Source organism: Pipistrellus hanaki, assembly GCF_964339955.1.
Source record: "Pipistrellus hanaki genome assembly, chromosome: 4".
NCBI lineage: Eukaryota > Metazoa > Chordata > Mammalia > Chiroptera > Vespertilionidae > Pipistrellus > Pipistrellus hanaki.
In genome coordinates this window covers 88,639,070-88,653,311 of record NC_140506.1, presented here as the reverse complement: position 1 = coordinate 88,653,311, position 14,242 = coordinate 88,639,070, and the positions used below count along the sequence as shown (strand labels likewise).

Genomic DNA, 14,242 nt, shown 5'->3' with positions numbered 1-14,242 from the left:
CACCTCCACTATCAAGATCAGCCTTTTCCGTTAATCGTTACAGGATAGGAGAATATGGCCGAGAATGGCAATCATCTGGGACTTTGCCCAGTTATCAGCCTACACTACTGCTCTCTGTTTCACAGAGGAGCTCGCCAGCCAAATGACAATTACTATAGCAACACAATACTCTTTTTAGGCCACAGGACATATCAGATCATAAGGTACACCAAAATTCCAAACCCAAGCAGATTTCCTGTATCTCTGAAGATGCTTAATTAAGATCAATGGTGAGAACTGAAATCACCATGTGTCCCCAGCACCATTAGCCACGCTCTTTCCTTTCCTGACAAATCTTTCATTAGAGTCCAGGCCTAGCATGGAGACCTGGTAGAAAAAAAAAAACTCCTAAAGATCAACAGCAGGTAGAACTCCTGGATGGAGACCTGGCTCTGAGAACAGCAGTAAAAATGTTACTCTCCCCCCACCCCCAATGAATAATTCAGACCAAGGGGTAAACTTTTTACTGTGAGAAAATCCTCCCAGCAAGTCTGGCAGCAGTCTTGGGGTTGCACTAAACCAGTGCCCTCACTGCACAACAGGCTACTGCTCAAAAACATCAGCGTGGCTAAGTGGTTGAGTGTTGACCTATGAACCATGAGGTCATGGTTCAATTCCTGATCAGGGCACATGCTCTGGTTGTGGGCTTGATCTCCGGTGTGGAGTGTACAGGAGGCAGCCAATCAATGATCCTCTCTCATCATAGATGCTTCTATCTCTCTCTCTCTCCCTCTTCTTTCCTCTGAAATCAATAGAAAAAAAATCCTATAAAAAAAAACATATTATGCAGATCGACTAAACGGAGGAACGACTGGTCGCTATGATGTGCACTGACCACCAGGAGACAGATGCTCAACGCAGGAGCTACCCTCTGGTGGTCAGTGTGCTCCCACAGGGGGAGCGCTGCTCAGCCAGAAGCCCATTCACGGCTGGTGAGTGCAGCAGTGGTGGCAGGAGCCAGGGGTCCCAGACTGCAAGAGGGTGCAGGCCAGGCTGAGGAATTCCCCCCTCTCCCACAGTGCACTAATCTCATGCACTGGGCCTTTAGTTTTTGTGTGTGTGTGTGTGTGTGTGTGTGTATGACATTTATCACATGCATAATGTGTTGCAGGTACTATCTTAGGTGCTTTGCTTGTGTTACTCATTTAATTCTCACAACAAATGTTAAGGGGCAGGTATCCTATATAATAAACAGCTAATATGTAAATGGTAATCACATCCTCACACAGGGGCCAAGGGATCTGAGGCTGCACCCCCTGCCCTGCAGGGCTTGACGGGGGTGGGGCCAGCTAGATCTGGGTCTTGCACAATTTCTAGGTGCACGTGGGTGGACAGGGTCTTAACTCTGGGTCCCTCTGTGCAGTGCACCCCAGACTCTGACAGGAGGGAGATTTTCATATACATTTTACTAATGTTTTTTCATCTCTGGCACTTCTATTATAAAGAAAGGGAAAACAGCAATATTAAAATATTTCCTCTAATTAATTCCCTTTTAATGTGCACAAATTTTGTGCACAGGGCCACTAGTCTTTAATATGATCAGATGAGGAAACCAAGGCAAAGGTAGCTGGTCAAGATCACACAGATATAGCAAGTCATGGAGTCATGATTCAAACTCAAGGCCCTCCTCCTAACTTCTCCTTTTTTCTTCCTTTTTATCCAAAAAGAAGTAATTTCTCTTCAGAGCCAGCAGAGGAGTTGGTGAGATCCACAGCTTAAAGACACCAAACAGTGTGAATTTGGAATAGTATAAAACCTGATGGCCCAGATTCCTCTGGTCCCTGAAAATAAGTTCAACTAGATCAAATTAGATCAAACCCCCTAAGAAGGTTTTCACATACTGCAGCCAGCAGTTTTCGAAACCTTCTCTGCCTTTGGCTGAAATTTCCCTATGCTTATGATAACCTAGGACTGTCCCCACCACTACAGTCACTCTCAACTACTCTCAGTCTTAGGTCATTTGACAGCAAGACAGATCTTCTCTAACACGGAGTTCACACTGGCAGTCCACTGGCTGAATTTGATGCAGAGATGTTCCTTTGGAATAAGTATGTTGAAATTATGAATTAGCTACTAACATTTAAAATTAAAACATTTCACATAAAAACTTGTGTTTCCAGCTTCTTTTGAGAAAAACCAGACAATCTGGCAAAAGTTGGCTGGAACTCAATAGGAAGAGCATAACCTCCCCAGATCACCAGCCACTGCTACCCCTAATTCTCAGCATGGAGGCAGGGCAGGGCCCTGGAACCTTCTGCTTGAGCCATTTCTTCTTGCATCAGTGGGCTCCACTCACTTCAATTACCTGTCTGGTCTTGCTGGTATCTGAATTTGCAAGTCTTGATCTGATATCTTGCATTTCATCACAGCCTCATCACCCAACTGTTTCTGCCAGCCATCTGGCTTCTACCCCCTTGATCCTGCTCTCACAATTACCTGTGTTAGACAAGACTACCTACTTCATCTTAACACATTGCAGATCAGCAGTTTTATTGCTAGCTTTACCCAGTGACCAGATAAGTTTCTAATGAACGAGTACAAAAAACGTTTTACATAAATGTTAAAGGCACACTTAAAAATTAAAATACCCATTGCATTTTGAAGTTATTTATTACATATTTTTATAAGCTAATATCTTTTAAAGTATGATACTTTGTAAAAACACTGTATGTGTCATCTTTCAAACATTTTGGCAAGCCACTATTTGTTCGAATTGTTCCGGAAACTCTTGTTTTATGTAGTAATAAAGTTTCTGCGATTGAAATGCTATTGTAATAGTTATCTTGGTATATATGATGTCCCAGTTCCAGATACGCCAAAGTAGTGACAGAATAGTCATTCAATTTTTTCCTTCACTTGTGTAAGTTTCCACATTGCAAATATACTCAGTCTTGCTCTCACATACTATTCTTACTAGTAAACCATATTTAATAATTTTAGCTGGGTTGTAATTCGGAATAGAAGATATGCCCTCCAAGGAATGATGCCTTCATCTAATGATAATACTCACATAGGTTTATGAATTGTTTGAAATTTACTAATACAGTGGTCAAGTACAGACTGAATTTTAAATAGCCTGGATGAATATTTAGTCATGTTTGCATTGTCACTGAAATGCCTCTAAGTCCAGATTTGTTCAAAAACAATTTCAACTCATTGTCTGAGGAAATACTGGAACTGCTAGAACTGAATTAGTAGACCAATATTCTTTCCAAGTATCCTATATGCCCCATTAGCACTATAAGTCCTAAAAATTTTTTTCATATCTGTTAGAGTAACAGGAGACCACTTTATTGCTTTCAAAATTTTGTGCTTTCCCAAATTTTGGTTATAATATATGTTTGATTGATGACAAAATAGTTAAGCAGATCGTCCTCAAAAATCAAGTTGGTAACTTCAATGACGTTCCTAGAATCAGTCGGTATAACTGTAACACCAGAATTAGCTTCAAAATTTTCCAAATTAGGTTGAAAGTCCTCTTTTAACCAATCATTATCTCGGCAATGAAGATGCACATTACACTCAAAATCATGTATGGAACTGTTCAAATGTTCATGTTTGGAATCACTTGAAATGACCATTTTTTGCCTTTTTCAAGGAATAACTATATCACTGCCACTTTCAAAGCTTTCATCACTTTCACTTGGTATATCTGATAAATTGTCAGCAAATATATCCAGAATTTTACCATGTTCTTTGTCACTATCCATGGTTGCTGAGCACTTAAAAAATATCAAATTGATACATATAAAAAAGTTATTTTTATTACTAACGACAAGAGACTAATCACTTTTAATTCCTTTTGTAATTTTTATTTTTATTTTATTTATTTAAAATATATTTTATTGATTTTTACAGAGAGGAAGGGAGAGGGAGGGAGAGTTAGAAACATCGATGAGAAAGAAACATGGGTAAGCTGCCTCCTGCACACCCCTTACTGGGGATGTGCCCACAACCAAGGTATATGCCCTTGACCGGAATTGAACTTGGGACCCTTCAATCCACAGGCCGAGGCTCTATCCACTGAGCCAAACCGGTTAGGGCCCTTTTGAAATTTTTAACTTCAGTGAATGTGTCTCTCTAAATGACAACAATGGCCCTAGCCGGTTTGGCTCAGTGAATAAAGCATCGGCCTGCGAACTGAAAGGTCCCGGGTTCGATTCTGGTCAAGGGCATATGCCCAGGTTGTGGGCTTGATCCCCAGTGGGGGAGTTGCAGGAGGCAGCTGATCAATGATTCTCTCTCATCATGGATGTTTCTATTTCCTTTTCCCTCTTCTTTACTCTCTGAAAGCAATAAAAATATAAGTTAAAAAATGACAATAATGAAAAGCTGAGAATTCTCATGATTGGCCACAGCCTTAGGACAGAAACCATGAGAATTCTTGTGATCTGTCCCCAATATATTAAATTCTCCTCCCTTGGCATCCAAGACTTGACAAAAAATCGTTACAAGGAAGAGAGAGGTATGCTATTTCTCCATTATTTCATTTTGGTAACTTCTTCCAACCCTCAACTACAGGCACTCTTACTGCAAAGCTAACTATTCTCCCTCCTTTACTTTCCCAAACATAAACCCCATCTAGTCTCATGGATCCAACATTCTTCCTACACATTTGCTTCCCACATATATGTTTCTGTCCTGCAACTCCAAGCTGCTTTGGTAGTCCAGGCATCAGCTAGCTCCTCCCAACCTCTCTGCTCTTAAGGAAGGTATCACCATTTCCCCAGGCACAAACCTGAAATCATGTCTTTCCCTTTTCTCATTCATCCCCTTTATAACCAGTTGCCAATCTTACAAACTCTTTCTCTGAAGTGCCTTGCACAGTTACTTTCAATGTCTGCTATCACCCCCGTAGAATATCTCCTTATGTGAACATACACCTGATTAGCCTTCTAATTGGCTTTGAGCCTTTCTTCTCTGGCCTCCATGAGCTTACTAATGCATAGCTTGGAGCACACCGCCACCTCCATACACAGCTCAAACAACTTTATGGCCCTCTACTGACTTCATGACAATACACCACCACTTAAGTACACCATAATGCTCTCCACAGTCCAGTGACAATCCACTTTTATCTTTCTGCTCTCCTTCTTGTCCTCTCCCTGTACTGAGAATATCCACACTGACATTAAGCTCCACGTGAACTATGCCCTCCACCTCTGGAATGCCTTCCCTTCTTTCTTGCTATGCCCTTTCCAGTGCCAGCCCTTGCACACTGCTCAAGGGGACCATTCTTCTGACTTGAGCATTTAGTTGAATGCATGATTCTTTGCTGCCTTGTGTTCCTATTTCACACCTGTGCATCCAGGCTGCATATCTCCCCTGATCTGAAGGATTCTTTAGGACCAACTCTTAGTACAGGACTCTATGTTCACTCAATGAACTGAACCATATTGTAAAGCTCAACTCTGCTGCATACGAAAGAAAGGTACTAATCCCAGAAGCTGCGGAGATAAAACAAACCTTCTCATCCTTTGGGGGCCGACCCCGTTTCCGGGGACTCTGCTCTTGGGCTCTTTTCAGAGAGGACTTGGAGCCTCTCTCTGAAGAGCCTGATGACACCCTCTTCTTTCCTTCTCCCATGTTCTTCTTCACCTTCCCTTCAGACAGGCTAAGCTTGCGCTTTTCATCACCTGAGTTTGGCCTACTTCTCTCCTCACTGGAATTACGCCGATTCTTGTCATCAGCAGAATTGTGGGATGATGTCTGAAAGTTTAATAATAATAATGATAACCACCACAATTAGCCGCTGCCATCACCACCACCATTTACACGAGCCATGCCCTATGATGAGCACTTTACATGCATTATCTGCACAACAACCCTATGAAACAGGTCTGCTGTCATCCCCACTTACACTTGAGTAGATAAAAAAAAAAAAAAAAAAAAAAAAAAAAAAAAAAAAATCAAATCACTTGCCCACAGTCCCAAAGCTAAGATGTAGAATTTACACCCAGGCAATGGATATACATCTCAGAGGCTGTGCTCCTAATTTCTGAGCTATGAAAGGAGAAAAGACTTGTGCTACATTCAGATACTTCTCCTGAGTCCAAGTGGCTTTCCCAAGACCAACAATCTATTCCAGAAAGGTCAGCTGCATGCATGGAGCTTCAGGCTAATTACCAAAATGCTGATACCTCAGAATTGAAGTGGCTCTTTTTGTACTGGCATTTCATAAGAATAGAGTTTCAAGTTAGGGTGACATTTAATCTGTTAGTATGTAAAAATAACCGGTCTGACATTGGCATAAATGAAGAATCATGGAGTTTCTCACCTGGTCTTTCCCTTTGGCTCTCCTGAGGAACTCTTCCACAGCATCCACAGCTTGCTGGAATCGTTTTCCCTTGTTAATCTTTATCATTTCCTCCTTATGTGCATGGTATGGCTTTAGCTGTTCCACTTTGATCCAGGCACTAGCAGAAAACACACATAGAAAGGGTATGATCCACATTGCCTATGCCAGATATCAAAGACCTCACCCTAGCAGAATGCAATGAAAATATCCACTGGCTTTCATTGGACTTTGAAACAGGCCTGCCATTTTTTCAAAACATATTATTGACCACTTCAAGCTCTTGAGCCGGAAAGCATGTTTTCTTGGAACAAGCCAAGCAGAAGAAAAATCAGAATATCCTCCAAATGAAATTACTGTGTCATATGTTATCTCCACCCCTATTCACCTTCCTTCTACACTCAACCACACACACCATGACACTTGCTCTCAGGACAGAGGAAATGGAGCTGCTCTCCCATTTTCTCCGCACAGTACAGATGGCCACATGTGGATCCCAGGGAATCAGCGCACCTGGAAGCATCGCCACCAACAACAACCTAAGCCAACAACTCAGAATCAGAGATATGAGGGCTAAAGAAATGCAATGTCTAAAATCTTCTGCTCTTACAGATATTTGTAGCTGTGGAGCCTATATTTGTTCATAAATGATTGTTTCCATGGCTACCAGACCACACAAACATGTGACACATGGCTTGGAATGAGGGCAGCAGCACAAAGGGGAAGCCTTTAAAAACAAGATTCTATTTGTGATTAAAGGTAGAAAAACACACTCTTCTAATATTTAACTTTTAATTACTACCATCTGTGTGTAACATATGAAAGTGAAATAAGCTCTCCGTTGTCAATTCTGGAATATCTGACCAATCACATTTACCAATTCAGCCTTAGCTGACTTTATGTGGTTTCCCTAAATTAGTGGTTGGCAAACTCATTAGTCAACAGAGTGGCTCAAGAGCCACAGTTTGCCGACCACTGCCCTAAATGATATTCAGTTTCACAGTATAAAGGAGAGAATATTATAGGAGTGGCAAGGTAACAGTTAATTTATATGTTTTACCTTGTAACACTCAAAGGTTTCATAGTATACCCTTTAGAAAAAGTGGGTCAGGTTAAGGATTTAGAAACTGGGCTACCACCCTAACTTAGGGTTCCATTAGAGAAAGCTAGAGAATTTTCATTAATAACTAGAGGCCCTTGCAGCCAGGGTTGGCCCTCCCAGCTCTAGCCAGCCCTTCCAGCTCTGGCCGACCCTCCAAGCCCCAGCCTCGTTCAGAAGGTTGTCGTTATGCTATTCAGTGTAATTAACATATTAGCTCTTTATTATATAGGATAGTAAAAGTACTAACTTCTATACATAAAAATAGTGCTACCAACCCACCAACAGCTTTGGGTGTTGTGCTAATGATTGTGACAGTGGGTCTATACAAACACAACAGCCCTGGGGCCATAAACCTGCAAGTGGGACAGCAAACCAGGACTAAGCATGTTACTTATGGGTAAACAAAACTAGACAGAATGGATGATGAAAGGGGACTCAGCCCTAGCTGGTGTGGCTCAGTGGATAGAGCCTGGGTCTTCGGACTAAAGGGCTCTATTTGATTCTGGTCAAGGGTGCGTGCCTGGGTTGCAGGCTTGATCTCTAGTAGGGGGCGAGCAGGAGGCAGCCAATTAATGATTCTGTCATCATTGATGTTTCTCTCTTTCTCTCTCTCCTTCCCTCCCTCTCTCCTTCTCCTTTTCTGAAATCAATATAAGTATATTAAAGAAAAAAAAGAAAAAAAAGAAGAAAAAGAAGAAAAAGAAAGGGGATGTAGGCATTGGTCTCACCGCAGAGAGCTTCCACTGGATGGGTAAGCAGGTACTTTACTTGTGATCAATTCATTTTAAAGTTTGAAATCTGACACAATGGAGCTAAGTGGGTCCGATCTACAGGAAGACAAACTGGAATTAAATTTCAACCCCATATTGTCTGGCAAGTATACCACTGACTGACCTTCTTGCCTCTCCTCGCATATACTGGTAGTGTTTCGAAGGACAGACCATCAGAGCAATCAGATACAAAGCCAGGCACGCCCTGAAAAGCCAGTTAAGCTGTCATTCCAACTGGCAGTTCAAATATGACACAAGTATCAGTAATGAAGCTTAAAAGAGCCACAAACCTCAAGACAGGCCTCTTCCTTTTCTGAGCTTCAGTCAGAAGCTGAGAACTGCACAAGTTCCAGAAAAAAACCAATGGGGTGGTTTTGATGGAGCAATTGAGGTGGGACAACATATTCCAAGAATCCTAATTCCTAACCCCCCTCCCCACATTAACCTTTGATTCAGAATAAGTAGAAGGGTAAGGGTATCTGTGGAGGAAGCACCAATAAATCCACACCTATGTTTTTATTGAAGCATTTTACTGATTTCTGTCAAGAGAACAATCCATTAAAAATTCCATTCAACCTAAAGACTGGCATTTCAGATAGTAAAGTGAAATTTCCTCTATGATCATCATTGCTAAATGAACTGACAGCATAAATATGACTTTAAAAAGATAAATGCAAAAAGTTAATCTACTTAAGAACCAATCAGTTGCTGGAAAGCATCCTGCCACATTAGAAAAACAGTAAATAAAAAGCCAGCCCGCCAGAGCTCCAGGAAGATTACTTCATGAAAGCAAATCAAATTGAAATCTCTTTGGCCGCCTGAATAGAATTTTTTCTCTAAAGGCTGTAGTACTGCAAAACCCTCTCTGTTTCCGTAAAGAGGGTTTGCTTTTCAGCAGGAGCTTCAATAATGCACCACTCTCCTATCCACTGAGGCTCATCCAGAGGGCCTGGCGTGCAACTGGTGCTCAATAAATAATCACAGGGTAAACGATGCCTTCCAGGCACATTCAGGGTGACTCTGGGTTAAAAGCTGTAAGGCTTTAGTGGCCGTTTGTGGTTGTTGCTGTTGTATAGTATATTTTTTTAGTGACTGCTGTTTGTTTCCTTGATATAAGCTGTAACTTGTGACTTCCCTTATGTAACTTGTGACTTCTCCCAACGCCTAGATGGAGCTGGACCTTTTCTGTCCAAGTTGCTATAGGCTGGGAAGTCATAAAAATCAAGCTTAGTCAAGTTGCATCTAAAGCATGTGCCTTTCCTTTTATGTAAAAGAAAGTTAATTACATATTGTTTGTGGAAATAAACACCTAAAAACAAAGTAGCTAGCGATCAGCAAGGTCATTACAAAGTACAAAATGGAAGGTCCCTTAAAATATTTGGCTAAGTGGAAAAAGTAAGATATAGAGCAGTGTGTAGTATTCTACCAATTGTGCAAAAAAGAGGAAAAAGGCCCAAGCCAGTGTTGCAAAGTGGTCAGAGTGTCAGCCTGCACACTGAAGGGTCTCAGGTTCAGTTCCAGGTCAAGGACACGTACCTGGGTTGCAGGTTCCCTCCCTACCCCTGGTCGGGGTGTGTGTAGGAGGCAAACAGTTGATGTGTCTCTCTTATATTTCTCTCTCTCTCTTTCCCCCCCCCCTTCTCTCTGTAAAGCAATGTGAGGATTAACTAAACAAAAATAAAAATGATGAAAAAAGAAATATGTAGCTTCTTGATTTTAGACACACTATCTCTAGAGGGCTATGCCATAAAAAAACACTGATGACTTATAGCACGGAACTGGGTGGCTGAGGGACAGAGATGAATGGAACCTTTTCACCATTTATAGCTTGAGTTTTTTTGGTAACTATAAAGGCGTACTATCTTTAAAAAAACATCAAATCAATAAAGACGTCTGCTGTAGCACAAGAGCTATTCTGACTGCCCAGAAAGTTTTTCCCATTATCTCCTGTTTATGGGGTTTCCTCAGGCGGGTAGTAACTGCTTGGATGCCTGTTAGATGAGCTGTTGTATGGTCAAGAGCAGCTAACTTACCCTGGCATTCTGATATACCTCCTACAAAGTCGTTTCATTTGTAAATATAAACCTTCCACTTAGCTACCTTCAGATTACACACTCCACTCAAAATGAATTTAAAAACATCACATTTTTGCCCTGCTTAGTGGGTTGCAGGTTCAATTCCTGGTCAGGGAATATGCCCAGGTTGTGGGTTCGATCTCAGGTCAGGGAGTGTATGGGAGGCAACCGAATGATGTTTCTCTCTCTCAAATCAATGAAGAATATACTTGGGTGAGGATTAAAAACAACAAATTATTTTATTTTATTTAAAAAAATATATATTTTATTGATTTTGTTCAGAGAGGAAGGGAGAGAGATAGAGAGTTAGAAACATCGATGAGAGACAGTCATCGATCAGCTGCTCTTGCACACCCCCTACTGGGGATGTGCCCGCAACCAAGGTACACGCCCTTGACCGGAATCGAACCCAGGACCCTTCAGTCCCCAAGCCGACGCTCTATCCATTGAGCCAAACTGGTCTCGGCTAAAAACAACAACAAATTAATTTTCAAAAACTTCCCTAATTCTGACCTGCTCTCCTCTTAAGTTAAAAATCATACCATGCAGCTACCATATCAAGATGCCAGTCTACGAACAATCTCAAACACCCTCACATATATGTCTCAGACTTTGCACAGACACAATGACTTGGGTGGGGGTGAGGGAAGGAGAGAGAACACATGCAACCATAGTCCAAAGGCGAGAATAAGAAGGGGTTCAGAAGATGTGTGTTTGCTTCTCCATCTGGAATTGGTGAGTAGCACATTTTAAATAATTTCTAAGCTCCCCACTCCATACCATTGAAAAAGGTATTAGAGCTTCAAATCCAAGCCATTCAGAAATAAAGATACTCCCCCCAAAACCACAAACAACTAAAAACAAAACACCAAAACACACACACACACACACACACACACAATCAAGAACCACACACACACAAAAACAATACAAATTTCCTCAGTTAAATTTCAAGCAATGATTATCACAGAGACATCAACAAAGTCTTGCAGGTAAGATAAAGATTTCGTTCCTAAAACTTGAAAACTTTCCCAAAAGCTGGATGAGATTTTCAAGCTGCCTGTCTACACCAATGCTGCCAGCTGCATTTTTTGGTGCCACTTTTTGTAATTCCAGTGCATGATACATGCTCCTGCCTCAGCCACCAAAGAAGTCACCTGTAGGATGGGAGCTGTGCTGGTGCTAGGTGAGAAGAATCTACTCAGTGCTCTATGTCTAGCACTGGCAGAAGGACACTGCTGACTCAGTCCAAATATCCAGAGCAGTGGCCCTCATTCTCTAGTTGGCTCAATTATTCAACTATTACATGGCGTTTTATGTAGTAAAAGTGGGTCAATCAGTTGCCAGGTGAAAGAAAAAGGAATGCTTAGATGGTTCCATTCTGTCATGCTGTGAGCCACAGATTTTTCTAGAATTATTTGCATACTCACTCAGACAGCTCACATCCAGCCAGTCCCACGTTCTATCTGGCTTGGTGTAAAAGTACCTCAGGCTGACATGACTTAAAATCCACAAATCTCCTGCCTCTCAGTTTCCACATCTACCACTATAGATGGAAGTTTTTTAAAATGTTTTTTGTTTTTTTTTTTTGGTTTTGTTTCTGTTGGTTTTGAGCACCTACAGAGTAAATAAACTCCCTTCACTCTGTCATCCACAGTCACTGAGCAAACATGTAAACTCTGAGTTCAGTTTCTACTCTGATAGACAGCCACCTGTCCAAGGTGGGCCCTCATGTGCCTGAGATTTAATCTTTGTTGTGGCTACCTGATAGAGTTCACAATTATTTTAAATTTATTTTTCCCTTTGTATTTCCATGAAACAGAAAACAACTCTGGGCAATTCCCATTGTGGCCAACCAGCCGTGGAGAATCAAATCCAGCGGTCTTACCAAGTCCTTCACTTCACAGGGGAGGCTGGCTAGGAAAATCTGGCCCTCTCTTCCTAACAGTAGGATGTCAACAAAATAGTTTAGATGTTTTGGCAGAGGAAGGGAGAAAGAAAAATCAAGTTTCTAAAAGATTGAAATCCTTCTTTATCTTAAGAAGTTACTTAAAAAAAAAAAAGTGTTTTTATTGACTTTAGAGAGAGAGGGAGAGGGACAGAGAGATAGAAACATTAACAGTTTGTCCCTTGCACACCCCCTACTGGGGATCAAGCTTGAAAACTGGGCATCTGCCCTGACTAGGAATCAAACCGGTGACCTCTTGGTTCATGGGTTGACACTCAAACACTGAGCCACCCTGGCTGGGCTCTTTTTACTCTTTAATAAAGGTCCTTGCTAATATAAAAAATGCCATCTCTATATATTTTCTCCATAAGTAGTATAACAGTTTTGAAACTGAATACCTGTAACTGAATCCTATATTCCTCAGGAGTACAGGAATAGCCCCACTGGGTCAGGCCCTGTCCACCGTGGTCAGTGCCCAATCACCAGAGGAGCCTCAAATCTAGAATGTGCCTGACATCAAGTATTAAAGGTGAAATAGAGACCAGCTTCTTCTGTAGCTCTTATGGCTTTGACCTTCACAAAGTACTAGTTCTTAGCCCTAAAAAGTCCACTTGCATTTCTTTTCTAAACCACCTCTTAAACGTTGTTCCATACTGTACTCCTTATACATATCCTAAACAGTCATATGTTGTTATACTCATGGTGCCACTTGTTTAAACATTTGGGAGGTTTATGAACTTCCCCTCCTGTCACTGCCCCTCACAGCCATCACACTCCTTACAGAAATGCCTCAGAGGTGTCTCTCCTTTCTTCCCTCCCTCCCTTCTCTTCTCCCTCTCAGGCTCTGGACTCTCACAGGTGCATCTTCCTCAGCCTAGAAGGCCCTTTAGATACAGATCACATGTCACTTCTCATTCAAGTCAGTGTTTACCTTCTTATAATCACTTATTATTTCACCCATTTGGATTGTGCTTCTTCAGTCTTTGCCTTTTCACATTAAAGAGTCCTACTCTTTTGTCTGATTTAGGTCCCTTTCCCAATTTTGACAAGTTCCTCCTCCAGATCCCTTTAGGAGCATGGACTGGAACTGTACAAGCACTCTTGAAGGTGCACAGTATAGTTTTTACCTAAAGATGGGAGGGTGTAAAAATAAGAAAAAACAAAGAAAAAAGTGGAACAATGTATGTGACCAGACCTGCAGATGTCCTTAGGAATTTCCAACTTTTAGGAAATTCCTTTTCAAACACTATTTCTCTCTTATGGGCAGTCTGTGTCTGTCTCTCACATTTTCCCTACTGAAAGCCACCTGCTTCTTACCAGCTTATCTTATAACAAGAGATGTATACCTCAACCCAGGGGTCGGCAATCCGCACAAGCCGTGGTTTGTCACTCTGTTGACTAATGAGTTTGCTGACCACTGTCATATACTATCCTTTACCTCTTTGCACACCATATGCCACAACTGCCTAATCCTCACAGCTCCCAACTACATGGTAACATTTAGTCTAGTCCAGTGGTCAGCAAACCACTGCACTAACCTGTTTGCTGAAAACCTGCTGTATATATCAAAACCACACTATAAATGACACTACTTCTTTATACAAGGTCAGGAGTATTATTCTTACATGTAGATAAGGACGCTGAGTCTAGAAAGATGAAATTGCCCAAATCAGAGTAGGTGAAACTGCTGTATGAATGTATGTTAGGCTGGTAACAAATCTAGAGCTCTTTCCCCAAGGTAATTCACTGCTACCCAACAATCTGGATAGTTCACCCTCAGATAATATAAAGATACTAAATAAAATATGCCTTAACACTGATCACTAAGAACCCTCCTCCCTTCAGAGAAGTGCTGTCGATACTTACCCTTGTTTCCTTTCACAGAGTCAACTGCCTAGCCACAAACTGATAACATGTTAGTCCTTCAGTAACTTAATTTTTAAATAGCTTTTTATATGGAACTCTATCAAGGAAGTTTAAAAAGCTTAAAGATATTAAATCAAACTGTTTCCC

At 41.4% G+C, this 14,242-nt stretch overlaps 1 protein-coding gene across 6 annotated transcripts in view; it reads right to left on the bottom strand.

Annotated features, from left to right (window-relative positions):
• GLYR1 (glyoxylate reductase 1 homolog) overlaps positions 1-14,242 on the bottom strand; it is a 46,240-nt gene that overhangs the window by 27,844 nt on the left and 4,154 nt on the right. For 4 of the 6 annotated variants that reach the window (XM_084882337.1, XM_084882338.1, XM_084882339.1 and 1 more), the window contains exons 4-5: positions 6,317-6,455; positions 5,506-5,748 (exon numbers count right to left, since the gene is read on the bottom strand). In XM_084882337.1, coding sequence (XP_084738463.1) covers positions 5,506-5,748; positions 6,317-6,455 — 382 coding nt within the window. The remainder of the gene's footprint in view (positions 1-5,505; positions 5,749-6,316; positions 6,456-14,242) is intronic. The other 2 variants (XM_084882341.1, XM_084882342.1) reach the window with 1 other exon arrangement.